The following is a 25,493-nucleotide window of genomic DNA, read 5'->3' as shown; positions in this document are numbered from 1 at the left end:
GGCTGTTCTAGTTTTAGGGAAATACGAAGATGAGCTCTGGATAGGAAATAGTGGAAGTGCGTGTCCAACCAGTCTTATTAGGACTGACGACCTTATGATGATGATAAAACTTTTAGAAAACAATCTTCAACTCTTTCTTTCCTTTGAAAAAATCATCTCTTAAACATACAATCAATCGTACATATCAATTTCTAAGTGGCCTGTAAGTAGCAATAGAAGCTTAGTATTTTCGAATGACCTACAATTTGACCCATTCCATGTAATGGATAATTATGTGCCTACCACACCATCTCTTGAAATAACAACCACCCACGAAATCCACTTATAAATGGCAATAGCGACAATTGTTGCATCTAAATTCATTCAAAACCTTGACCTGTGATTAAAACAAAGACTAATTATCCAGGTAAACGTAATTATGCAGCCTTTGATGGCAATTTAAACGTTGCGTGTTTTGAAACGCATCGTTCTAAAGAGTAATTTTCTCGCAAATGTGTAGACTTAAACGTATATTTCAATCGAGTGTCATTTCATTGTATATCGTGCATGCAAAGATTCGCCAAGCACGACAGACACACCATATTGTTCAACGGGAAGAAGTGCTCTAACGTCTAACAAACACTGCGAAATAATAATTATACTGCAGTTTCGTACGAGGGTCATATAAAAATTAGAGAGATCGATTGTACAAAAATGTCTGCTTTTCAATATAATCCCCAAAAACTTTAAAACTTTTGGGTGTTTCATTCCCGCCAGCCAGTAATGCTGGTGGGCGGGCAGTCCCTCCGGACTACGCCGGAAGGTAGGGCGGAAGGCCCTCTTCAGCCTGCGTTCAGAAATCGTGGGAATGGGTGGGTGGTGGTTCGGGTGAGAAAGATGAGACGGACGAAATGAAGACAGAAGAGAATGAAAGATTATCTGTGGAATATTACTGCCTCAGCATTTGCCTAAGTGANNTTCAGCCTGCTTTCAGGAATCGTGGGAATGGGTGGGTGGTGGTTCGGGTGAGAAAGATGAGACGGACGAAATGAAGACAGAAGAGAATGAAAGATTATCTGTGGAATATTACTACCTCAGCATTTGCCTAGGTGATTCAAGGAAACCACAGAAAAACTTAGACCAAGGCAGACGGACCCGGAATCGAACCGGCGTCCTCCCGAATGCTAAGCAATGGTCTAAACCTCTAGGTCATGCCGCTCGGTATATAATCCCCGCCAACGCACTTATCCCTTATTTATAATTACTAAAATCTTGCCTTGATCTGAAATTTTCGTTGTAGTCTTTTATAGTGGGGCAAACTACTCAAAGTCTAATGGAGCCAAATCTTGGCAGCAACAAGAGAGAAGTAGTCTTTACCAGCCCATTATGAGGTCGAGTGTTCATCGTCTTATCATTACTAGCATGTGTTAGTTAAGAAACCCATGAATAGTACACCCTTTTTACTGTACGCCAGACTTGAATATTCTAAAACACAGACAGCATGACATCCTGCTAATACCTGAGTTGTGAATTTTTGCCTGGTAAACGAGGTGATAGTAAGATTCCACCTCATACCTTGTCTTTTGGATTTTGGTTGAATATTGTAAATCCAGGTTTCATCAGATGTTAGAATCTTAACGTTTCTTAAATTCTGCTCACTACAACTTGAGGTACTGATGCTTCTTACTGATAACGTTACAAACTGTACTGGTATTTATTGAACGTTTTCTTTTCTGCTACAAAATTCAGACATCGATCTTCACGAAGACTGTTATACGTAATGTTTCGAGAATATGTAGGCACTACAACTAACCGACATAAAGACTATCAATCACTTGCTCAAGTGCAACCGTTTTTTGGAATATTGTACCTACCCATTTACAAGAAGTTGCTTAGTTCATCTACTGATCAGTTATTCGAAGATACTGGCCGTAAAAATCAGTTCAAAAAATCTAGAGGCATCAAGAGAACTCATCAACATTAAATATAAACATTGGAAAAACTTTGGTGGTTGTTGTAGAAACAGTTCAGTTCACTTCAGTCCCTGAAGAAGGTAACTCTTTTACCGAAAAGTGCTTCGGACAACTACAGTGTCGTGTTTTGGCGTTGGGGTTTGAGCTATTTTATTTGTTCTTCACCAACATTAAATGAATTTTTTAAGTTATTAGTAAATTAATTTTTTGCAATCAAGCATCAGAGTTTATTCTGGTGGCGCCAGCTCGTAGTCGAAAAGTACCAAACTTCATTTACCGGTCATTTTCTTCTACAGCAATTTGTCTCTCTACTTGTGGAGTGACCATCGTATAACACAAACGAGTACACTAACTGTTGCAGAAGTATCGAACTTACATCATTTAAATGCAGCAGATGATGCTTCAAATTTTCCTCGAAGAATATTAATACCTACATGTAACTGAATATATTGAATACGCCTACATTCCACATGCAGAAACGGGAATTTAAAAACCTGTTCGCATGCATTACAATTCCAACTATTTGCTCGCATTTAAAAACTTTTTTAAATAAAATTATCGTAACATATCATTTACACCAGTGGCGTGTTTGGGTTTGGAATCGAACACTGACATTTCGCTAACTCACATGGATTATGACATGGGATGGCCAATCCAAATGATCTTGCGGGCCATATTGGAGATAAATCATAACTCCGCGGACCGCATATAATATTATACATTTACATATTAAATCTAGACCCAATACAGACATTTTTTTGAACTCATAACCGTTAACTCCAATGGAATGTCCCTATAGTATTACCCATTACATATCAGTTAAAAAAAAATTATTCGTCTTGTAAGATTATCAAAAGTTGATTTCGATATCTCCAGCTCTAAACAACGTACACATAGCCCATAACAAAAAAAATACGGTAATTCGTGCTAAAACGAACTGTCCAAACACAGGGTTTTAACTTTTATGGTTTAGATGCTATTTGGTCTCTTTCAAACTGTTGAAATCGTGTTTTTTTTTTTCAAAAACAGTTGAAGTGAACTCTTAAAAAAATCGACCTAAAAAATTAAACAAAGAAACCAAAAATGTAAAAATATACCAGGTGTTTCACTTAAAATAACAAAATTAGGTAGCGCCCAGAAGAAATGGAACACCCAGCAGGACTGAAACTATTTTCTGTATTTACGTCATATGATTCCAGACCACTTTTATAAAAACATTTTTTTTTATTAAATGTATCATAACAGAGTTATAGACCGAACCGCTTTAGGTGAAATAACCCTGTATAAGAAAAAAAAAACTTGTAGGTAAGTATGAAAAATGGTTCGACCGTCACTGAAATCGAGTCTCAAAGATTTTTCCCTGTAGGTTTTAATCCCTGACGAGTGTGATAAACGGCTCTATCTTCTGATTGTGTTAACTTAAAAGTTTGATTTTTTCACAGCTCCAAGGGATTGCAGACCTAAGTATTTGATATTAATTTCAACTAAACAGCTCCACGGATTCCTGAGAAAAAGGACCTTGACACACAGATGGACAATGAGGTGATCCTATAAGGGTAGGAACCCTTTTCCTTTTAAATTACGGAACTCTAAGAACCGCCAATAATTCGACATTGCTTTCTAGGTATAGCAGTGATAAATACCATGCAGGGTGAATCTCCAGATGCTTATGTAGAAACCTACAATTTCCACTCCAATCAATACGGGAAGAATAAAGAAATTAGGGATCATTTAAAAACCTAATACCTTTCTATACCTATTTATAATGAAATAATCACTAAGGGATATTTTCTTCTAATGAAATTTCGTGCATTTTAGTCGATAACGGCTTAGTAAAAAACAAAAATGTGAGTTTGAAATTGAAATCGGCGTCGTATGTAAACTGCTGTGGACGGCTGACAGAACAAACTAAATAGGAACATTAGAAACGCTTATCCCAATATATGTAACGTACATCAGGCGGTCTACGAAGGAAGTCAGGTGCACTATCGCCTTCTCAAAAGAGGGTAGGAAGTACACTGATCTAAATTTTACACGATCGACCGATTGTGAGTACCTACATGTTATAGAAGTAACCGAAGGTAACATGAGCTGTACTCCTAAAAAATTTGTTTATTCAAGTGGTTCACCTTTTATCTATGAACTGTACATATTAGTTGCCGATTTTAATATTGTCTGAAGCGATACAACTTACTGTGTTTGTATGGAAATGACAAAAGCATTTTTGCTAGAAAAAAAACTTTCAAGTGCACACCATGTATGACGAGATTACGTAAACTTGTATTTATCGGTTCTTATATGCAATAATAAGTTGTTTGTCTGTAAAAGTAAAAAAAAATGTTTGTCGCAATAATATTACTTATCTTGCAAATTTTATCATTCTATAGCAGTTATCTATAATAAAGTACCTATTGTTTTTAATGTACAGGAACGATGCCGCTTGAAACGAGAACTTCATATAGATATAGGAACCTCATAGATATAGTAGACTGACTTGAAGTCCGTTGATACCTTTGCAACCTATTAAACATTAGATAAGTGGCTTAAGGTCACAATTTTTCGAAGTACTCAAAATCATCTTTTACTAAATATTTACATACCACCACCACCATAAGGTCGTCAATCCTAAGACTGGTTGGACACGTACCTCCACTCTTTTCTATCGTGAGCTAAACTTCGCTAAACTAGAACATCCCACATCCTTAATTATTTATTTGCGAACAGTAATCTAATCTAGGTCTACCTCTACTCCTCCTAACTCCTGCTTCTGCCTCTAATATGTCTCTGACTAGAAGAAGGTGTCCTACCAACCTATCTATTTTTTATTGACTTCCATAGTTTCATTCTTTCTAATACTTCTTCATTTCTAACCTTTTCTACCCACGTTATCCTCATCATTCGCTTATACCACATTTCGAACGCTTCTAACCTTTTCTTTTCCGCCGCGGCCACTGTGGCATGTTTCGCACCCGTATAGCGCCGCGCTCCAAACATACACTTTTAACTAGCCTTTTCGAATTTCTAAATTAACCGTTCGATAACAAAAATAACTATTTATTATTGTTTGACAAACAATACTTCCACGCCTTCATAAAAGTGAAAATAAGTTTATACTGAACTTATTATTGCAAACGCTAATTAGCGTAATTACCAATATTAAACACAAATTTATTGCGCTATTATTTCCAATAAACTAATATAAATCATTTTCCAAACGTGGTCGATCACTTACAAAATCATCCAAACTTGTGAAAAAATACGTCACAAAAATTAAAAAAAAAAAACGACTCTGTGGACTAGGAGATTGGATTTCCGATTTTAAATAAATTAAAGATGTTGTGCAGTGTCTTTCTTCTCCTATCAAAACGGATTTATGACTTTTATACTCTCCCTCTGTTATATTTAGGAACACCTCGTGTCACTCTCATTTGATCTACCCGTATATATATATTTTTGTATTATAATTTCTTAAGCGTTTAAACTCAATAAAAGGCTAATTACCTCGAATAAACATATCAGAAGTACACTAATTAATTGCTCTAATTTATGATTACTTACCTAAATGCGCGATTGTAATTTGCGGAACTTGGTTAATTCTCGATAAGATACAAAACACGTGGCTTAATAAAACCGACAACGTGTACTTAATTGATTACATGAGTTTTATACAAACATGTAAACGATTTTAATTCATTCTTCTCTAAAATTATAATCGAAGATTTAAAACTTTTTAAACATTAGCGTTTTTGCTTTTGGGGTACCTATGTAATTATAAAACTATAAAAAGCCAAATTTTCTTTAAACTTGCCTTGTAATATACAATTAAAAGTCTATTGTAAATACCATTACCATGTAGACAACAAATTTTACAAAGTTGGACAAATCTGGATAAATTTTGTGTAGATTTTCCTCAGAAATTCGGAAAAAATAGTTTTTCCATGATCAACTGTCGTTTCATTTATTTATCTATTATTTACCAATTTGTACAAACAATGAATTTTTTTATTTGCATCCCCGATCATAGAGGTCATTTGGAATTTAAAAAAAATATCAATTATTCGCCATGGAATAAGCTAGATCTGAGATAGTCAATCTAATATGTCTCTAACTCCACGGTATTTTCATCATTCGTCTGCAACATACGAGGTCTGTTCAAAAAGTATCGCGAATTTTGTGTTTTTTCAAAAATTACAGTGTAAACTCTTTATAACGTCACTCGGTTTAACGACAAACTCCTTAAAACGTCGAAATTGCTTGACTTTGGTTGGTTTTCGTTGTTTTCTATACAATATTACACTCTATATAGCGTCACGCTCACTCTATTTAACGACAACAATGCGGCATTATAAATCATTGAGCAGTACTTTCTAAGTTGCCGAAATAGATAAGAACTGCAGCTGTGTACGTTGTTGAAGAAGACGATCCTGTCCCTCCACCAAGCATCAAACAAGCACTTGATACAGCGAAACTATTAAAAAAATACTTCTTATATAATCAAATTGATCCAGCAGTATCTCAAGATATGAGTAAGATACGTAACAAAATATTGGAGCAGCAAAAAACATCAGACGAAAATAACAGGCTATACGCAATGTATGAATAATAATGTTCGTATGCAAAATGTGTACTACATTGGTAAATGTATATTATTATAGAATAGTAAAATAATATCTTTTATTTCTCTCCATTTAACGACCATTCTTTATATCGCTGGAAAATGTTCAGTCCCTTAAGTGTCGTTATATAGAGTTTACACTGTATTTATTTATTCATGAATATCTATTTTGTTCCCATCAAAGAAATCCCCACCAAATATTATCTAAACACTTTTGCCAAAAACAATTTTTTTTGACCTTGTTCAGCTCTTATTAAAGCTGTTATTGTAATTTGAAATTACCGCCATAAACGGGCCTAATAGCGTGGCACATACATTAAAGCTCATAAATTTTGGCAAATACAGATCAAAGATATCGACAGCTTAGGGCTTTAGTGATTAGAAGTATATTGTGTCCATACCGTTTATCCACGCCCTCCCTACTATTGTTATTGATTACCGATTACACTTACGATTAATAGATATTGCGACATTTATTTATTGTAACTATTGACTTCATTTCGCATCTTTTAAGATCCACTGTCCTTTAGACGTCCTTCAATATCGTTTTAGAAAGTTACGCCGTTTTTTTTTACATGCACGTTATAAAACTTTGTAAAACAAAACATTTATCATTTTTATAACAATGTAATCGTTAAAAAGATTAATTACGATGTTGTGATAATAAAAATTATCTATCGATGAAAACTGCGTTTTTTTTTTAATTACCTATTTATAGATAGATTAATTACTGTTTTCTGATAAATAAAATTTAACACTAATCCGACCCATTATTAAGCAATAAAAAAAATTTAAATTATTTACTTTTATAAAAAATCAATACCGTCAAATACCAATATTATTTTTAAAAAATCGTCCAAGAAATCAACCTTTTTACCGTTTTGTATCTTGATATGCTGTTTAATGTAGAGATGTACCGAATAGTGATTTTGCCTGGTACGGGATAACCGAGTAGCACGGCTAAATTACTTCGGTTAATGGTTCATGTCTTCGTTCTCTAAAGTTAAGGTTATTAACACGAAAAGTTTGCAAGATGACAAAATAATACTAATAAGTTATCGTTTATCAAATACTAAAACACTTAACAGACGACGACAAAAAATTACAACAGCACGGTCATTGCGATGAATTCTTGTTCTCAAGAAAAAGTAAACACAAAAAGTATATCAAAATAACAAATAATTTAGTATAGTAATCAATAAGTACTACAAACTAGGACAAACAACCTATTCCAATAAAGTCTTGATTACCATTTTTCATTACGTGGATTTTTTTATTATGCTTATTAAATTATTATAGCTGGTGGCTGTTTTTTCTTTTTTTCCAGTAGAATCACCCGACACTGTAGAGTGCGCAGCGTCATTATCCTGTAGGTACCCGGCCAGCACCGCCGGGTACCAGATCCAAAGAAGGGACCTAGTCCATCTCTAGTTTAAAGTACTCCGGCCAAATTTTTATTTTTAAAGTGAAATGGCAATTAACTATTCAACTTTATAATGTCGTCGTCCATGGACATGCACCTCCACTCTTTCCTATCCTGACCTAATCTTAGCATTTTCCTAAAACTAGAACATTCCGCTTTCTCAACTATTTGTGAACAGAAAACTTATCTAGGTCTACCACTACTCATGTTTCTGCTTGTAATATGTCTCTGACTAGCCCTTCATGGCTACCGACCTATCTCGCCTATTTTTTATTGGCTACCATAGAGTCCTCTGTTCTCCTATTATTTCTAATACTCCTTCAATTCTAACCTTCTCTTTCCAGGGTATCCTCATCATTCGGGTGTAACACCACATTTCGAACGCTTCTAGCCTTTTTTCCGCCGCGTCCAACGTCCATGTTTCGCACCCGTACAGCGCCACACTACAGTAGAGAAATAAAACAATGAATAGCGCAAAATCAAGTCGCCTTTAACAAAAAGAAGTCACTAATATGCTTGCGAACAATTAATTTAGAAATACAAAAAAAATTGTTAAAGATAGGTATGTACGGGTGCAAAACGCAGACGGTGGACGCGGCGGAAAAATAAAAGGTCAAAAGCGTTCGAAATGTGCTGTTACGGGCTAATAATAAGGTTACCATGGATAGAAAAGATTAGAAATGAGGAGGTATCAGAAAGAGTAGAGAAAATAGAGAACGCTATGGAAGTCAATAGGAAATAGACGAGATAAGTTGGTAGGATACCTTCTGACGCATGAAGGGCTAGTTAGAAACATATTATACATATGCCCTGATTAGATTACTGTTAATATTGTTACAAATAGTTAAGGATGTGGGATTTTTCAATTTTAGGGAAATGCGAAGATAAGCTGGGGATAGGAGGGAGTCTTAGGACTGACTATCTTACGATGATGATGAATATTATCAGGATTTTCCTTTAGACATTTTAAAGTAGGTATAAATTAGTTTATTTTATAAATCTTTATTTAGTCGTTATAGAAGGGCAGCCTACGGGGCTACAGCCCCCGCCTTCATAGATAAGAGGACCTCATTTTCATAAGATAAAAATTAACTCTACCTCACCTCTTAATTACTCTAGTTTTCCGAAGAGTTATATTTAATGTTAATTTTAAAAGATGTAAATATTTTCATTTCGTATCATTCTATTTGAAATAAAGTAAATGTATTTGTTGTCGTTACCGTTGAATAATTATTAATTAATTAAACACTTTATATGAATCTATGATTACATAATTACTATTGTCTGATATAACTCTTTTAATAAAAAATAGCTAAATTTAGAAGAACAAGAAAACTGGCAATTTATTTAAATACGAATTCTTTACTATTAAACTATTTTCAACAAAAAACAAACAGCCCCTCTTGAAATTTGACACTTGAGCTTCGCTTCACTTGAAGCCGGCAGAAATTTTATTGAAACACAATTAATTGTTCTAATTACTGATCGCTTGGTGTCTGATAAGATACAGAATCATATACACGTGGTTTAATAAAGTGGAGAATATGTGCATATTGATTACCAAAGCTTACAAACATGTCATGAACTTAATTGTTTTCTAACCATAAGTAAAATTATAATTCTAATTGTGGGCTTTAAAACCTTTAAAATTTCCAAATACAGGCAATATATCGTCATCTGGTGAATATTTTCTGCTACTGAAGTATTTCATGTGTTTGTATAATATTAATTTGACTGACTGAGCCCACGATGCATAATAGTGTAGGGGGCCTCATTTTTTAAATAAAATATATACTATTGGAAAAACAATTCATAGTTTATACATCATCATCATCATAAGGTCATCAGTCCTAAGACTGGTTGGACACGTACCTCCACTCTTTCCTATCCTGAGCTAAACTTCGCATTTCCCTAAAACTAGAACAACCCACATCCTTAACTATTTGCGAACAGTAATCTAATCTAGGTCTACCTCTACCCCTCCTAACTCCTGTTTCTGCCTCTAATATGTCTCTGACTAGACCTTCATGCCTGAGAAGGTGTCCTACCAACCTATCTCGCCTATTTTTTATTGACTTCCATAGAGTCCTCTGTTCTCCTATTCTTTCCAATACCTCTTCATTTCTAACCTTTTCTACCCACGATATCCTCATCATCCGCCTATAACACCACATTTCGAACGCTTCTAACCTTTTCTTTTCCGCCGCTCCCACTGTCCATGTTTCGCACCGTACAACGACGTGCTCCAAACATACACCTTTAACAACCTTTTTCTAATTTGTAAATTAACAGTTCGCGAGCATAGAAATGACTTCTTTTTATTAAAGGCGACACGACCCTGCGCTATCCTCTGCTTTATATCCCTACTACTCCTTCCATCCTCACTTATCTGACATCCTAGGTATCTAAAATCAGCCACTTCTTCTAATTTTTCGTCTACTATCTTTATATTCGCTCCTTCCCTATACATATACAGTTTATACATATTACGTGAAAAAAAAAAACATAATGACAATTTTTTGTGATTTTGTTTAGCAAAAAGTTATGAACCGGTTTTAATTTACAACTCATTTTTTTCGCCTTTGTACTACTTAACAGAGTTTTGTTTTTCCGATTTTTTTTCCTAAAATATATATATATACACTCATTTCTACTATTTTTCTATTATATTGACAGGAGAATTTTTTAAAAAATAAACTATATACAGTATTATGTAATGATATTAATAAGAACGTTTATTAAGTTTGTTGTCGGAAATTTAACGAAAAACAGTATATGTAAATGTTTTTAAATAGTGTGGTTACTTTCAAAATTTGACATTGGTTCAATAACCCTTTTAAAAGTTTTTGCAATGCAAATTACCAGGCAGACAGTTCGTCAATGAATAAATGATTATAGATTTGAAGATATAAAAGCGCCATGTCCAAATTAACATCAAGGAACCAGTTATTGTATCTTTTAGTGTGTGTACCCACTTAAAGTGAAACTTTAGACATATTCACAAAACAAACATGAAATTCATTAAGCATATATTAACGCACTTAATCTTAGGCTTGTCTTTACATTAGGCTAAAAACTAATAACATTTAAATTAAAAATTTGAAAACCCCCGACATGAATCATAGCTAAAACCAGTCACCTATCAAGCAAAAAAAACACCCCTCTTGTGTGTCGGGGGTTAAAAAATATAAACTGAACATTCTTCAAACCAAAGATTAATAAACTTGAACTTCAAGTAGTAATACTAGTTCGTGCTTTACTTCTGTTAATAAAAATGGTTTCTTAAACATTTATAGATTATTATCATTATTTCTTTTCCTTATTCTTTAACCTAACTATCTGATTCTTCTTTGTAAAAAGAATACAATCATTTTTCAAAATACAGAATAATTTTTTATTTAAAAACTTGCATTTAAAAATTTTGCCAAATACACAAAATTCGATAATTTTGGTTTTAATGTATTTTTAATGAATTCTTTCTAAACTACTTAATATAATTTAAATGCAAAATGCAACGTTGGTTTAGTTAAACAACAAGAGACAACCAATTAAAATTAAAAATATAAAAATGTAATAAGAGTCCAGTACATAAATAACCTTTTTATCCATTCTGATCCTTTAAATTTATAAAAAACTATCATTATTTACAACTTTTTGAACAAATTATGGTAGTTAAAGGCAAAACTTTTATAATCCGTAAATAGGTCGTTTTTCATGGAAATGTATCACTTTTACGGCGATTTAAATTGTTTATTCTAGAGCAACACGAAACAAAATTACAAAAAAAAACGACAACGTCCACCACAAATTCCGGTAGTAAAATACCCTCGGTGAAAATTAAAAGCGTGTATACTGTATATATTATTGTATAGCCGGAAATACTACTACTACCACCACCACGCTCCAATTGAAATACAAATATGAACCATTTATTTTGTAAAAATAAATTAAGCGCTTTACGCTTATTACCGGAATTTTATTTAAAGCCGTCATTCCTTTAAGGTTAAAGCACCTACCCGTATAACTCGCAAATAATTAAGCTAAATTTCGAACCATGACCTACCTATATACACGACAAAAATTCTCTTTTAATCTTTCTACATAGCACCCACAGGAGTCTAATCTTTATGCAAATACGTACAATGTTACAAATGTTACAACGATTACAACCCATTAATTGTTTCGTTGAATAGATAAAAACAGCGGCATAACACTTTTTGCATTATTGATTTCCAAAACGACACAATTTATTCATACATTTCCGTATAATCATGGACTCATTTTATAAGTTATTTTTCTTCCCTCAACCATCCTGTTAAAAAATACTTAAAATAAATCGTTAATTTTGAAAAATATTGCTGAAGTAGTAAGAGTTCTTACCATTGCAAACAAAATTAGTGAACCTAATTGTCCTTCAGAATAGAGGTCTTTATTTTTGGGCGTGACAGCTGGATGCTTGGGGGAATGCAACATAATTCTTGACTCACCTCAACTCCCATCTAAATCAGGAATGAGCAAAACGCGGCCCACCAAGCATTTTTAAAATTGAATTTATTTTATCGACTTTGAATCACATTTAATATCGATGTGGATACAGTTCTCGAAGACTTTCAAATGGAAGTGATTGACATGCAGAATAATACCGATTTAAAAATATGAAATCCTATGACATTGTTAGTTACTTAATAGTGGAATAATGTGCAATATTAATTTGAAACCATTTTTTCAATTTTTTATTTACCCACTACAAACTACCTCAAATTAATGAGGGGAAAAATTGTTGCTGTTGTCAGACCGCCGCCGGGATTCGAACCCGGGACCTTTAGCTTTACGTACCAATGTTCTCACCACTAAACTACGAGAGGTGACAACAGCAACCAGGTAGTTTTGTAGTAGGTAAATAAAAAATCGAAAAAATGGTTTCAAATTAATACTACTGATTTAAAAAATGTATTTTTCTCAGTAAACACAAAAATTTTTTATAAATCGTATGTGAGCCCTGAGAAACTTCCGCTTTTCACAAAAAATGCAAAGCATATGTTTATATAGTTTTGTAAATTATAAATAATACTTTATGTGCGGCCATAAAATTTAAATTGGCCCGTTGATTAAAAAGGTTGCTCATCCCTGATCTAAATAACTGATGCACCTATTTCGCCACTCGTAGTAGGTACTTAATCCTATGCCTTAACTCCCATCCAAACGAAATAACATTACCTTCTCTGAATTACTCTAGTTTTTCGAAGAATTACATTAACAGACATATACAGGGTGCTGTTAATTTTAAAAGATGTAAATATTTTCATTTCGTATCATTCCATTCGAAATAAAGTAAATGTATTTCTTGTCGTTACCTCTATCGCAAAACTAATTTTATTGAAATTGCACTCGTCAAATAAAATTAATGCTGCTGTCAAGCAATTACCATGATCACCCCCTAAACTAATTTATTAGTAACAGGTGAAAGGATAAATTTGTTTGTTTTATACAATCGTTACCCACAGCAACGAGCAGAATACCTTCCCCAACGTGGAAAAGAATTTTTGGATGGATACCTACATAAAAATTAAGTGTTCAAGAGCAATGAAGTATGTTGAGGAAAGATTTTGAAAATTATGGAATTCTCAAAAAATAAAATGAAGATTTAATATTATTAAATGCATGTATATCAAATAACTCCTTTAATGTTCATAAGTAAAAAAAAACACCCTCTATATTGATAAACAGAATAAATTTTTACATTTTGTTTCGGCCGTATTATTATTTGGAAGGAAGTTAATTCATTAATAACAGAGAAGAAAATATGGACTGTAGTTAAGGAGTGTCATAAACGAAACGAAGTCGAAATTAAGGTGCACCGATAATTCTACCACATGCGAAATATGATTATTACAGACAATTTGGCAATAATTCTTCGAAAATCACTAAATAATGGCGAATATAATATAATAATGGTGTAATTAATGAAAAATTCTTGAGATTCGATATGTATAATGTATTTATTTTTTCACGTAGTCGCCATTATGAGTAACTCATTTTCCCAAAGTGTAATAAACTTTTTCATTCCATCACCAAAAAATTCTTCCAACTTTTCTCAAGAACCAGGACTTGATAGTTGTCTTCACCTTATCGTCCGAAGTGTAATGATTACCCTTGAAGTATCTCTTGAGTAGAGAAAAAAATTAAAATTGCAGGGCTCAATATTGGGGCAGTAAGGAAGGTGTGGAATCGACTTAAAGCAGAGGTTTGGTAGAACCTCTTCTGTCATAGCGTTGTCATATTGAAAGACTATTGGCGCCTCTAAAATACGCCAAACTCGGCAAACTCGGCGAAACCTGAAAATTGAAACAATTCCACACCCTCCTTACTCCCTCAATCTTGAGCTTTCACATTTTTATTTTTTTCCTCTACTCAAGAGAAACATAAGTGTATCGTTTAGTGTCCGACCGAAACTGGTTTTTACGACCGAAACCGAAACCCAAACCGAATTTCGGCAACGATCTCAGTTTCGGCCGAAACCGAAACCGGAACCGAAACATCCTTATAAGGATCATGTTTTGAGAGAAAAATAAAGAAAACGTTATTATAATCAGTCAGTTTTATTTTTTTATCTTCAAATCACATAGCTCTACAGTCTTTGACATTTTCACTTATTGATAATCAAATCAAAATCAACATAACAACCCCTCATTTAAGGAAATACTTTAATTGCGCCTTAAAAATACTTAAAATAGGTGAGATGTTTATTTGAGTAAGAATAGTATACTTCGCTTGGACGGAATTTAACGCGCCGAACATGACCGAACAGAGCGCGAGAACTCCCGAACGCAGTTTCGGTTTCGGTCCTAATTTAAGCAGGTTTGCCGCCGAAACCGAAACTAAACCGAAACTCGTTTTTTTGCCGAAACTCGACCGAAACCGAAACCGAACTTTCGGTCGGACACTAGTATCGTTATACATTGGAAAATGAGGTGAAGTCAACTAGAAAGTTGAAAGAATTTTTTAGTCAAAGAATGAAAAAACTTACACGCTGTTAAAGATGACTAATAATATGTGGAAAAATAAACATATGGTATTGAACCTTAAGAATTGTACATTAGCTTTCAGCATGCCATCGTACTTTCAGAAATAATGTATGTTATTAACAGATTTTGGATAAATTTTGACGTAGTTGTGCTACTTTTTGGTTTTCTTTTACAATAAAAACATATAAAGAATGGAGCCACTAATATTTTGATAGAGCACCAAATTAACACTAAACAATTACTAAATTCTGGTGAGCGTTGTTTGGTATTTTTTTTTATGATATGGGCGTAATACCTTGAAAACATGCATACTTAAAGTAAAGTAGAAAATGAAAAGGTTAGGTCCAACGTAATAACTGAGCTGGCAACAAAAATCCAAGATTATATTGTTTATTTTAATTTTTACTTTTAATAAAATTAATTAAATCAAGCACTTCACATTATCAAAGCATTATCATTTTGAGTAAATATTATATTATTTTTCAGTTATTACCTTATAAGACTATCTAATAAACGGTTTTGGGACATTTGCGGTGCTTTCCCTTATTAATTTATTTATTGGAAGACACGCTTTACGTAGAAACATCCGTGGTGAGACATTTGCGGTATACTCACTTCTTATTACATACCAAGTATGAAAGAATGAAACAATCGGGATAGATATGTGGAACGTTTACCAACAAAGGCATAGAAGAAAAAATTCAGTCGAAGGATGGAACAACAGGCTGAATTCCTTTCTAAAAAATCTCATCGGCACATAGCAAATTTAATAGAACAGCATAAACTGGAAGCAAAGATAAACGTTCAATTGATTTAGAAGGAAACATAAATACAAAAAACAGGTGCAACTCCAGTACACGTGAAAGAAGTGAAACTTCTTTGGCGATCTCCTATACCTTTATAAAGAATAAGTAATAATTGGTGAAAGAGAGAGTACGAGAATTTTCAGGATTTATGTTTTCCAGCATATTTTATTTTTAGTCCACCTAAGGAGTATTACTTTAATACGTTTTTATGTAATTCAATAACAAAAAAATGATCAAATTTTTTTCGCTTCCGTTTATTTTTCCAAATGCTTAATAAACCGTAAACTATCAATAACTACAAGGAATGAAAGCCGGAGACTTCTGGAATGGAGACTTTAGAATAATACACACAGGATCGGTGGAAGGTAATTCGGGGGTAGGAATTGTAATGCGTAGGGAAGCAGGGCAAAGTGTAGAAAGTTATTTACAAAAAGGCAATAGGGTAGTTATGGTTAACTTAAACTCGAAGCCGGTAAAAACGGCATTAGTCAGGTCTACATACCTACATCATCTTACAGTGATGAAGACGTAAAAGCGGTTTATGCAAATACAGAAAACATGTTAACTCTAGTGAAAGAGCAGGAAAACCTAATAGTTGTAGCAGACTTCAATACAGTAATAGGTGAAGGTAAAGACGGTGCAATAGCAGGCTCTTTTGGGTTAGGCAATAAAAATGATAGGGGAGATAGACTGATAGAATTTCGCGAAAACTTTATTCAACCATCACGTTAGGAGGTCCTATACGTGAAAGATATCAAAGGATTTAGGAAGATATCAGTTAGATTACATACTGGTTAGGCAAAGATTTAAAAATCAAGTGAAGGACTGTAAGAGTTATCCAGGAGCAGACATAGATAGCGATCATAACTTAGTAGTTATGAAGACCAATCTTAAATTGAAAATTCTGAAAAAGAGGGAAGGTAGGAGACGTCTTGACTTACAAAAGCTAAAATGTAACGAAACGCGTGATAGGCTACGTACAAGGACCGACGAAATATTAAAAGCGACGGGAGAAACAAATGATAGGGACATAGACAGAATGGAACTGCATTAAGACGTGCATAAAATTAGCAGCTACAGATATACTAGGTCTTAAACAAAACGAAAGTAGGAAACCCTGAATAACAAATAAGATTGTAGGATTAATAGATGAAAGACGGAAATACAAAAACAGGACAGACAAAGAAAGGCAAAAAAGATATAAGGCTATAAAGTGGGTAATAATTAGGAAGTGTAGGGCAGCTAAGCAACAGTGGATTGATAGGTGTAAAGAAGTAGAGGAAAAATTTGAAATAGGTAAAACCGATAAGGCTTATAATATAATTACAAGGAATTTTAGAGATGTAGGTACATTAGTTATAATATAAGAAACAAGGCAGGGGTCATTTTGATAGAAAATGAGGAAAAGGTAGATAGGTGAGTTAGAAGATATACTAGAGAAGGAAGATAATGTGGAGATAGATGAGCTTGGTTATCCCATAATGACTGAAGAGTTCGATGTAGCATTAAAAAACTTAAAGAATCATAAGACGCCAGGTGTAGATGGGATACAGGGGGAAATTCCAAAATATGTAGGACAAGAGGTTAAAGACCGTATGTTTAAGCTAGTTAGTCGCATTTACGAGACGGGGAAAGTCCCAGAGGATTATAAACGGAACGTAGTAGTAACATTACCTATAAAGAGGGGCGCGAATAGGTGCGAGACATTTAGAACAATTAGCTTAACTTTCTATGCGTCAAAAATTTTAACTAGAATTGTACAGAGGAGGATGGAAAAAAGGGCGGAAGAACTGTTAGGGGAAGATCAATGAGCGCACATCATGAGACTACGTTTTCATACCTTCCTTCGCTTGAAACCATTTCCACCTAATCTACCTTAACATAGTCGAGCCTAAGCCCTTAATGCGCAGCACGTAACCCTTAAAAATTCTCAATAATATTATAATTTACCAAAGCAACTCATCTTTATGTCTCTAGCAGCAAAAACATACAAAGTTACGATAGTCTTTTTCACTCATCATACACGCATATCGTTATTTCTTTTGAAACTATTCTGAGAAACAAGGAAGTGCAGTAAATGCACGATCTGAATTATTTATACAATGTGACAGGTGTATTAATAAAACCTTACATAATTTAATAAAATTATGTACTTGTCCATTTGGTAGCAGTGGTAATAAATGAATACTAAAGCAAATAAATTCCTTATGGATTATGAAACACATAATCTGTACAACGATACAATAAATATAATTGAAACTATCTGAAATATCGAAATAACTATCTTTTTTTTTTAAGTTCATATAATTATTCAAATGCTGCAGCAAAAAAACCTCCACATTTTCGAGAAAAGAATAAACAAAAATGGAATAAAGAGGAGAGAGAGGATGCCAAGCAATTCACCTGCTTAGGATACACAAACGAAAAGTAATAACAGTGACGGCATAAGAAACTAAGAGACAAGGATGCAGCAGCAATGACACAATGAAGTATGGCGAATTGGAGAAACGAGATTCGGCGGAGACTTCGGAAGGAGAATGCTGATGATTTTTGCCCTTATTAAAAGTGCATTAATATATGCAGTAGAAATATGGGCGCGTAAAAAAAAACGAAAATATAAAAACTACAGCAGAAATACATAAAAGGAATCTTAATACTGAAGAGGTGCAGCACACCAGGATATCTGGTAAAGAAGGAAACCAAAATTGAAGAGATAAGAATAGGAGGAATGAGATTTTTGAAATACGAAGAAGAAGGAAGAAACTCGGAGAACAAACTATTAAGAATGCAGAAGAGGACAGACAAGATAAGACTGAAAAATACAAGACTTGAAAAACCGAAATATGAACTACTAAAAAAGAGCGGAATGCAAGATTGGGAAATGGAAGTTACGACAAAAAGAAGAGAGAATATGATCCAACGCTGGAAGAAAGGAATAGAAGACGAATACAAAAGTAAAAGACAAAACAAACTGCAAAAATCTACCTATGTCCCAGGATACGTAAGATATGGTCAAGCTCATACACAAATTTAGCGAATAATTAAAAAATTAAAAAGAAGACTCACCCCTGCAGTTTAGCGTTGATAATGCCCACGTATGAAGTAAGCGAAACACGAAGTTTTTGTGGTAATTAGGGGTGAGTCTTCTTTTTAATTTTTTAATTAATTATTATTTACCACTTCTACTTTACAAATTTAGCGGTTTTTTTTTAATTATGATTTAATTAATTAATCCCTTAAATTCCCTTAAATTCTATCGAAAATAGGACAACACAACAAATCAAAGATCATCAATTAATCATACATACTTCAAAATAATGTCAAATAATCCTGTTAAGATCGTAGGTTAAGATACACCAGCATATGACCACATTTACCAGTTTCGAGTCTGATTGAGTCCGAAACTGTCATCATTTTGAATCGGTCATACACCGGTGAATATTAATGTAAACCGAGACAATTCTTACATTTAACCACTCCATAGTCACTCATAAATATGCTGACTGTACTGCTAATTTTCATTAATAAGCAATTTCCATCTATTTATAATTTTAGTTATTGTAACAATTTTTGACTTTACTTTATAACTGCCCACCCTTTATAGTCATAATTTCACTCAAAATAATGATAACGACGATTAACCAACTCGATATGGTGGTGATGACATTCACTGGCGTATGAGCGAAAATAAATAACGCACATTCACCAGTTGACTGGTGATTATATCTCTTATGTTCACAAAGTTTGTATAGGTACGGTTTCACGAATCGAATGCATAAAACCGCATCTCAATCTGACTTACTTCGATTCGAAGGTTTGGCCTATTTTTGTGCTTTATTTCCTCGAATAATAGGATTAGCATACCTACAAACACTGCTTAAGAGTTAAGATAATGCTGGTGACTAATAGTGTTGTACTTATACACTATATAATAATACTGCAATCAACTGCAATCTCTAATTTATTATATCTATCCATAGGTGAAAAGATTAGCTAAGAAAAAATATTACAGAGAATAAAAACCATTTACCTGCTAAACCAATAATTTTATGGGCATAAATTTTTATGCCATTTTTTTAGGCACACGTGTAAGATTAAAAAAGACTTATCATTTTAAAAACAATCCAGATAATCGTAAAAGAGATAAATTACAATGTTGTATTAAAAATTATCTTTCCTTGAAAACTGATGAGTGTTTTAAAAGCACTTGTAGGTACCCTCCACCTGCCTACTTATCGTTAGATTAATTGCTTTCCGATAAATAAAAATTTAATAGTAATCCGTCCCATTATTAAACAATAAATAAATTAGACTTTTTTAATACAAGATCAACACAATCAATCACTTTCTATTATTTTTATAATCGTCTAAATTTCAATAAACCAACTTATATTTTGATAAGCTCTTTAATGATGAAGACATATATTATAAAAACACAATGAAAATAGAAAAGTAAAAAATAAATATGCAATTCATAATTAAAATGAACAGGAACTTTCTTCAGAGGGTACCTATCTATTATCAAATGATCAACAAAACAAATAATCATGATTACCGTTACGCAAAACTAAAACATTAAATATACGTAATTTGAAATGGTATTAATTAACTGTAAAGAAGATACTACTTTGATATGTTCTCAAAAAATAAAAGCAATTACAAAATAACAAAATCAAATAAAAGTTTCGAGGGATACATTATAAAATTTATTTCTGCAAATGAGGTTATGCTTACATACCTATTTTGTAGTAAAAGTTCTACGCTCTGCCAATAATCTTGCAATTTTAGAGACTAAAAATTGTTTCATTTTATTCATGCAGATCTAAATGCAGTTTAAAAAACAGATTGTGCTCAAATTCACACACATGCAATTCACGGAACTTCATAAAACGTCAAAACAGTACCTACTCCGAAATTCTACAACCACAACAACAGACGCGACAAACGCGACTGATAAGTGAAATAACAGTATTAGTATAAAAATGAACGGAAACCGAAGTACGTTCGTCCTAAACGTTACCATAATGATACTGTTCCTGACATCTACCTTTTGTATTTAAAACTGGTACTATTTTCCATACCATTTTAGTATTTTGAATTTTTTTAATATTTACAAATTTTCATAAAAAAATACGTAACTTGATTTAACATTGATAAATAGATAAAATATGTGGCTATTCGGTATTTATTAGCCATGTTTCCATTATTGTTATAAAATAGCATTGCTTGAAAAATTATCTTTTCTTTTTAATAAGGTAATCTGTAAACATATTTGGTAAACATGAAGGTTTCTGCCATATCGCCGTATCTGCTTGTCTGTGGTATCTTTTATCTATGGTGTCTTCTTTGCATTTGCAAATGTGATAGAGGTTATGTTATTTTATATAAGTTGCAATTTTTATTTTAAGAAAGAAATTGCTTTATTTTGTAGAATGAATTTTATTAATTATAACTAAAGTTGGTTTTTGGTAAACTTGGGTTGTTTTAAAAAAAAATGTTACTTTAGAATGACAGATTTAGAACTTCAAGAAGAAGAAAGAGAAGCCCTATTATCCATTTATGATGGAGATTCATCATTCAACCAACTTAGTCCAACAACTTTTCAATACAAGGTATTGTAGTTTTTAGGGCATTCAATTTTACTGAATACTTAATTCGTACAGTTTGGAGTTTCAGATGATCCAAAGTCTTTTTTGTTGGAGATCAAATGGGGTGAACATTACCCATCGGAGCCTCCTCAAATTAATATGGATACATTCTACAATAAACATATGTAAGTCATTCCTCTCCCATATATTCCTGTTTACAGTTAGCACTTTTTCTGTATGTAGAACCAATTCATTAAAAAATAAAATTATCAAGCTAGTTTCGGATGAATCGCAAGAATTCTTAGGCATGTCAATGACTTATTCCTTATTTGAATTGGTAAAGGAAAGGTTTGATGACCTAATAAAAGAGCAACCAGATGAAGAACCTACAACTGTAGAAGATAACATACATAAACTAAGCTTGTCAGAGCCTCTTGTAAGTCATTAATTTTTCTAAATGAATATATTAATTAGATGTATATTGTAGGAGGAACAAAAAAAGAAACAACCAAAAAAGGAACAATTGACAAAAGCACAGAAACGTAGGCAATGGGATAGAGTTACTGACAGAGGTGAAAAACCTAGAGGTTGGGATTGGGTAGACATTGTTAAACACTTATCACAAACAGGTGCAAAAGAGGGAAATGTATCAGGAACCTCTTAATACCTATACTACATTTTATACTGCTTATATCAAAGTTAATTTTTCTAAAACAAAAGTATTGCTTCTAATTATATCTCCATATTAAATAAACTAGTTGAAATGCCTAGAAAATATGTATTGCACTTTTTTTGTACATTTTTAATAAAAAATGATATATGTACATTTGTTAAATACATAAAAAATTAATGGTATATCACATGTTCAATTTTAACCATAACATACAAACCCCCATCCATAATAATAAGGTAGTACTTAAAATATTTAATTATCCTTTTTACTGTGATGGCAATGACCATATGACTCACTTGAATCTATTCTCCAATTAGCACGCCATTCTCCCACCTCAAGAGCATGAAGGTCTGTATTCCATCCTGTAAATTCAAATATTATTTTTTTACACCAAAATTGCAGAAATTTAACTGCAACCCAAGTGCAATTAATATCTTACTATTAATTTTCAAGGCTGTGAAAAACATTTGCTTTTCCTGTATAACAAAATCGTTTAAAGCTTTGAGAACATCAAAAGGTAGATTTTTTTCATATTCTCCAACACTTCGAGTATATTCCTTCAATACAATATACAATCTCATAACTGGAGTAACATGGTGTAGTTGTCTTTTTAAATGCAAATTCTGTAATCGAATAAAGTACTATAAGAAGTTCCACCAAAAACTTTCCATAAATATTATCAGCAAATGCAATTTTAATTAAATTAAGTAATTGTTATTACACAAATACATATTATTATTATAGGAGAATGAAAATTATTTATTTACCAGTGGAACGTCGTTGTAATAGCAAGTAGCAATTCCTAATAAAACTGCATGGAAATAAGCAGAAATAACATCTTCCGAAGTCTCGTCATTTTGAAGAGCTATATAAATTATTCGTCTTTTGGGACAAGGAATTAACAAATACTTCTGTGAACTAAATGCTTCGATGTAATACCTTAATTCAGACGATTTAATACTTGATGCAATACTTTGGAATGAAGTAGCTATTTTTATTTTATAACCACATATTTGTTCGACTACAAAAAACATTAAAAATTAAAATGATACTAAATATAAAGTATGATTAAAAATTATGTTAAAACCTTTGGGTCCAAATCCAATTACAACAGGCTCTTTTTTATTGACTGTTTGGGGATTTGGAACTGTATTATGTCTTATATATGTGTCCAAAACTATCACCAAACGTGATATATTCAAATGAGCAAATTTAACTGCACAAACTGCTTTATAATTCGCTAATAAGTGGATTACAGTAAATATTATAAACAACGCCCATTCCTGCCTGGAAGAGAAATTAAATGTCAACTAAAATTAAAAATACATGTGTTTCAGTAATAATAAAGCATAAAAAATATACATCACATTTGTATTTTAAAATGTGTAATATCTGAAAGCTGTTGCCGGGTAAACATGGGCGAACTGCCTCTTACATTTATAAATCTCGTATTTTTTAAGCAATTTTTTTTGCACTGCTATTGCGTGAAATTTTAAATGTAATTTTTCCTCTTATACGCAGCAGCAGGAATACCAAGAGATTACCTCTGCATTCGGTATCTGATTAGGCCAAAATCCTCTACGTTTCGCAATAATAATGTTTTTTTAATTTTCAAAGTAACATTCGTGATTTGTTGTTATTAAGAGTTACTCGACCTTATGCTGTTCCTTGTTTTACCTCATTGACCCAGGACCTTTCTGTGGGTATCTGTAGCAACCTAATTAAACAAAAATTGCGAAATGGGTCTCTTTAGAACCCTATCGGGACTAGAGAACACGACAACAACGTAGGCAACGTATCTACAAACTGAAAGGAGCAAATAAATTCACAGGTCAATGGAGACTCTAGTGTAATATTCTGAAGCTGAATAAGGAACTCTAGTAATAACATGTGCAAAACATGGAATACATGGCCCCAGAGACAATTAGTCCATGCTTACTTAGGTATGGTCTTTTTTGGGTTTTGTAAGTTTGCAAAACCCTTTTAAATGCAAATGCAAAAACAACTAATTCATTATTACCTAGGCTCTGTTAAAATTGCCAGTAGAAATATTCCACAGAAGCTTGCTACAAGATTCACAAACGTCTCTTGACTGCCATCCTTTGCTGATACATCTGCCATATTACCTTTAATTGCCTGATGTTGTGTCAAAGAAGCTCTGGTAGCCCCTCCTGCTACTCCCACCTGAAAACCGTATTCCAAAATCTTGTGTTTTAATAATTTTTAGTTTACTTAACTAACCACTGCTTTCATTGTAGTTGTCATGCATAAAATTTGAAGTGAATAACTGCTGATCATTGGCACAAAAAGTTCAAGACACATTGCAGCATCATTTAGAATGTCCGCCACAAGCCTCCACTTTTTGCAATCTGCATCTAAACCAGTCCTAATTTGGTGATAACTCCAAAAAATCTTTACATCTAGTATATGAACTTACCCTTTCCACCATGCAAATATAATTCTTCCCAACATTCCTGTTCCATCCTTTACAATCCATGTCACCGCTGCTGCAAACGGTGTTGCCTCTGCATCACCTACTCCAACACCTTTTAATATTGCTTGTGTAGTAAATGTACCAGTTATTGTACTGCAGAAAGCTTGCACAGTGTCCCATATTTGAAACTCCAAGTAATCTTCGCTGACACTGTCAGGATAACCATGAGGAAGAAACACTTCTCTAAAAAGATCTTGTACTCGTTGTAATAGTGATGTTGAGAATGTTTCTGCAGAAGTACTACTTACAACAGTATTTATACCTAAAGTGATTAAATCTGTTAATATTTTGGTTACTAACCCACTTAAAAATTAAACTTTTTTAAACAGAATGGAAGTAGTTTTATCTATTTTTCTCCTAAAAAGGAAACTTTTGGTATAATATTAGAGATTAATTAAAATAAAACTCAAGGTTACATGCTTCTGTTGCTTAAATTAAAAAGAGTAATTTTCATTTTAAAAATAGTAAATATTAAATACCTTCTTCTCTGGAAAATAAAACAGATCTTCCTAATGAACCACACTTTTCTACAATTAATAATTGTTTTTGGGTCATTTTCAAATAAAATTCTTGTTTTTCACGCAAAAAAATCCTATAATAATATTTTTTATTTCCACTTTTAATTTATTAAACGCATTTTAAACATTAAACGTCAGCAAAACCACACCACAACCATATAATCAAAGCATTTCGATTTCGCACATGTCACAATCATAAGAGCAATTTTTATGCTGATGACGTCATAAACGGGGAAAGTTTCAATTTCTAGCATAAGAAATTGTGTCATAGGTATTTTTTAATGTTTTATTCAGTTTTTACCCGTAATTAATTCCATAACTTTTTCAACTTACTTTGTATTTGCACCGTCTATACTAACTCACTCTTCCATGAAGGTCTGTATTCCATCCTGTAAATTC

The 25,493-nt window shown here is 32.9% G+C and overlaps 3 protein-coding genes across 3 annotated transcripts in view; 1 reads left to right on the top strand and 2 right to left on the bottom strand.

The window, feature by feature from the left end:
• LOC108736474 (protein-tyrosine sulfotransferase) overlaps positions 1–20,771 on the bottom strand; it is a 241,466-nt gene extending 220,695 nt beyond the window's left edge. The window contains exon 1 of the mRNA XM_025980499.1: positions 20,560–20,771. The gene's annotated coding sequence lies outside the window, so the exon portion shown is untranslated. The remainder of the gene's footprint in view (positions 1–20,559) is intronic.
• Positions 20,772–21,171: 400 nt separating this feature from the next.
• LOC108736484 (RWD domain-containing protein 4) lies at positions 21,172–22,264 on the top strand. The gene is made up of 5 exons (XM_018468932.1): positions 21,172–21,190; positions 21,253–21,433; positions 21,485–21,594; positions 21,653–21,845; positions 21,897–22,264. The coding sequence occupies exons 2-5, from the start codon at positions 21,329–21,331 to the stop codon at positions 22,071–22,073; spliced, it is 585 nt and encodes a 194-aa protein (XP_018324434.1). The 5' UTR covers positions 21,172–21,190; positions 21,253–21,328; the 3' UTR covers positions 22,074–22,264.
• On the bottom strand, positions 22,172–25,426 carry LOC108736483 (RUS1 family protein C16orf58 homolog). The gene is made up of 8 exons (XM_025980507.1): positions 25,056–25,426; positions 24,520–24,838; positions 24,324–24,468; positions 24,103–24,266; positions 23,170–23,369; positions 22,850–23,103; positions 22,522–22,705; positions 22,172–22,444 (listed from the first exon to the last, which is right to left on the bottom strand). Exons 1-8 carry the CDS (start codon positions 25,129–25,131, stop codon positions 22,335–22,337), a joined length of 1,452 nt encoding a protein of 483 aa, XP_025836292.1. The 5' UTR covers positions 25,132–25,426; the 3' UTR covers positions 22,172–22,334.
• Between the last annotated feature and the right edge of the window lie 67 nt (positions 25,427–25,493).

This window comes from Agrilus planipennis, unplaced genomic scaffold (genome assembly GCF_000699045.2).
Source record: "Agrilus planipennis isolate EAB-ADULT unplaced genomic scaffold, Apla_2.0 scaffold127, whole genome shotgun sequence".
In the NCBI taxonomy this organism is placed as follows: Eukaryota; Metazoa; Arthropoda; class Insecta; order Coleoptera; family Buprestidae; genus Agrilus; species Agrilus planipennis.
The sequence above is the reverse complement of the archived record's forward strand: the minus strand, read 5'-3'. Positions and strand labels throughout refer to the sequence as shown.

Coding starts and splice junctions, on each gene's coding strand:
- LOC108736483 (XM_025980507.1), bottom strand. CDS start 25,131: ATGACCCAAAAACAATTATTAATTGTAGAAAAGTGTGGTTCATTAGGA. Junction 24,839..25,055: donor TTTATTTTCCAGAGAAGAAG/GTATTTAATATT, acceptor TAATCACTTTAG/GTATAAATACTGTTGTAAGT. Junction 23,104..23,169: donor AATTGGATTTGGACCCAAAG/GTTTTAACATAA, acceptor TGTTTTTTGTAG/TCGAACAAATATGTGGTTAT.
- LOC108736484 (XM_018468932.1), top strand. CDS start 21,329: ATGACAGATTTAGAACTTCAAGAAGAAGAAAGAGAAGCCCTATTATCC. Junction 21,434..21,484: donor CAACAACTTTTCAATACAAG/GTATTGTAGTTT, acceptor TAATTCGTACAG/TTTGGAGTTTCAGATGATCC. Junction 21,846..21,896: donor TAAGCTTGTCAGAGCCTCTT/GTAAGTCATTAA, acceptor TGTATATTGTAG/GAGGAACAAAAAAAGAAACA.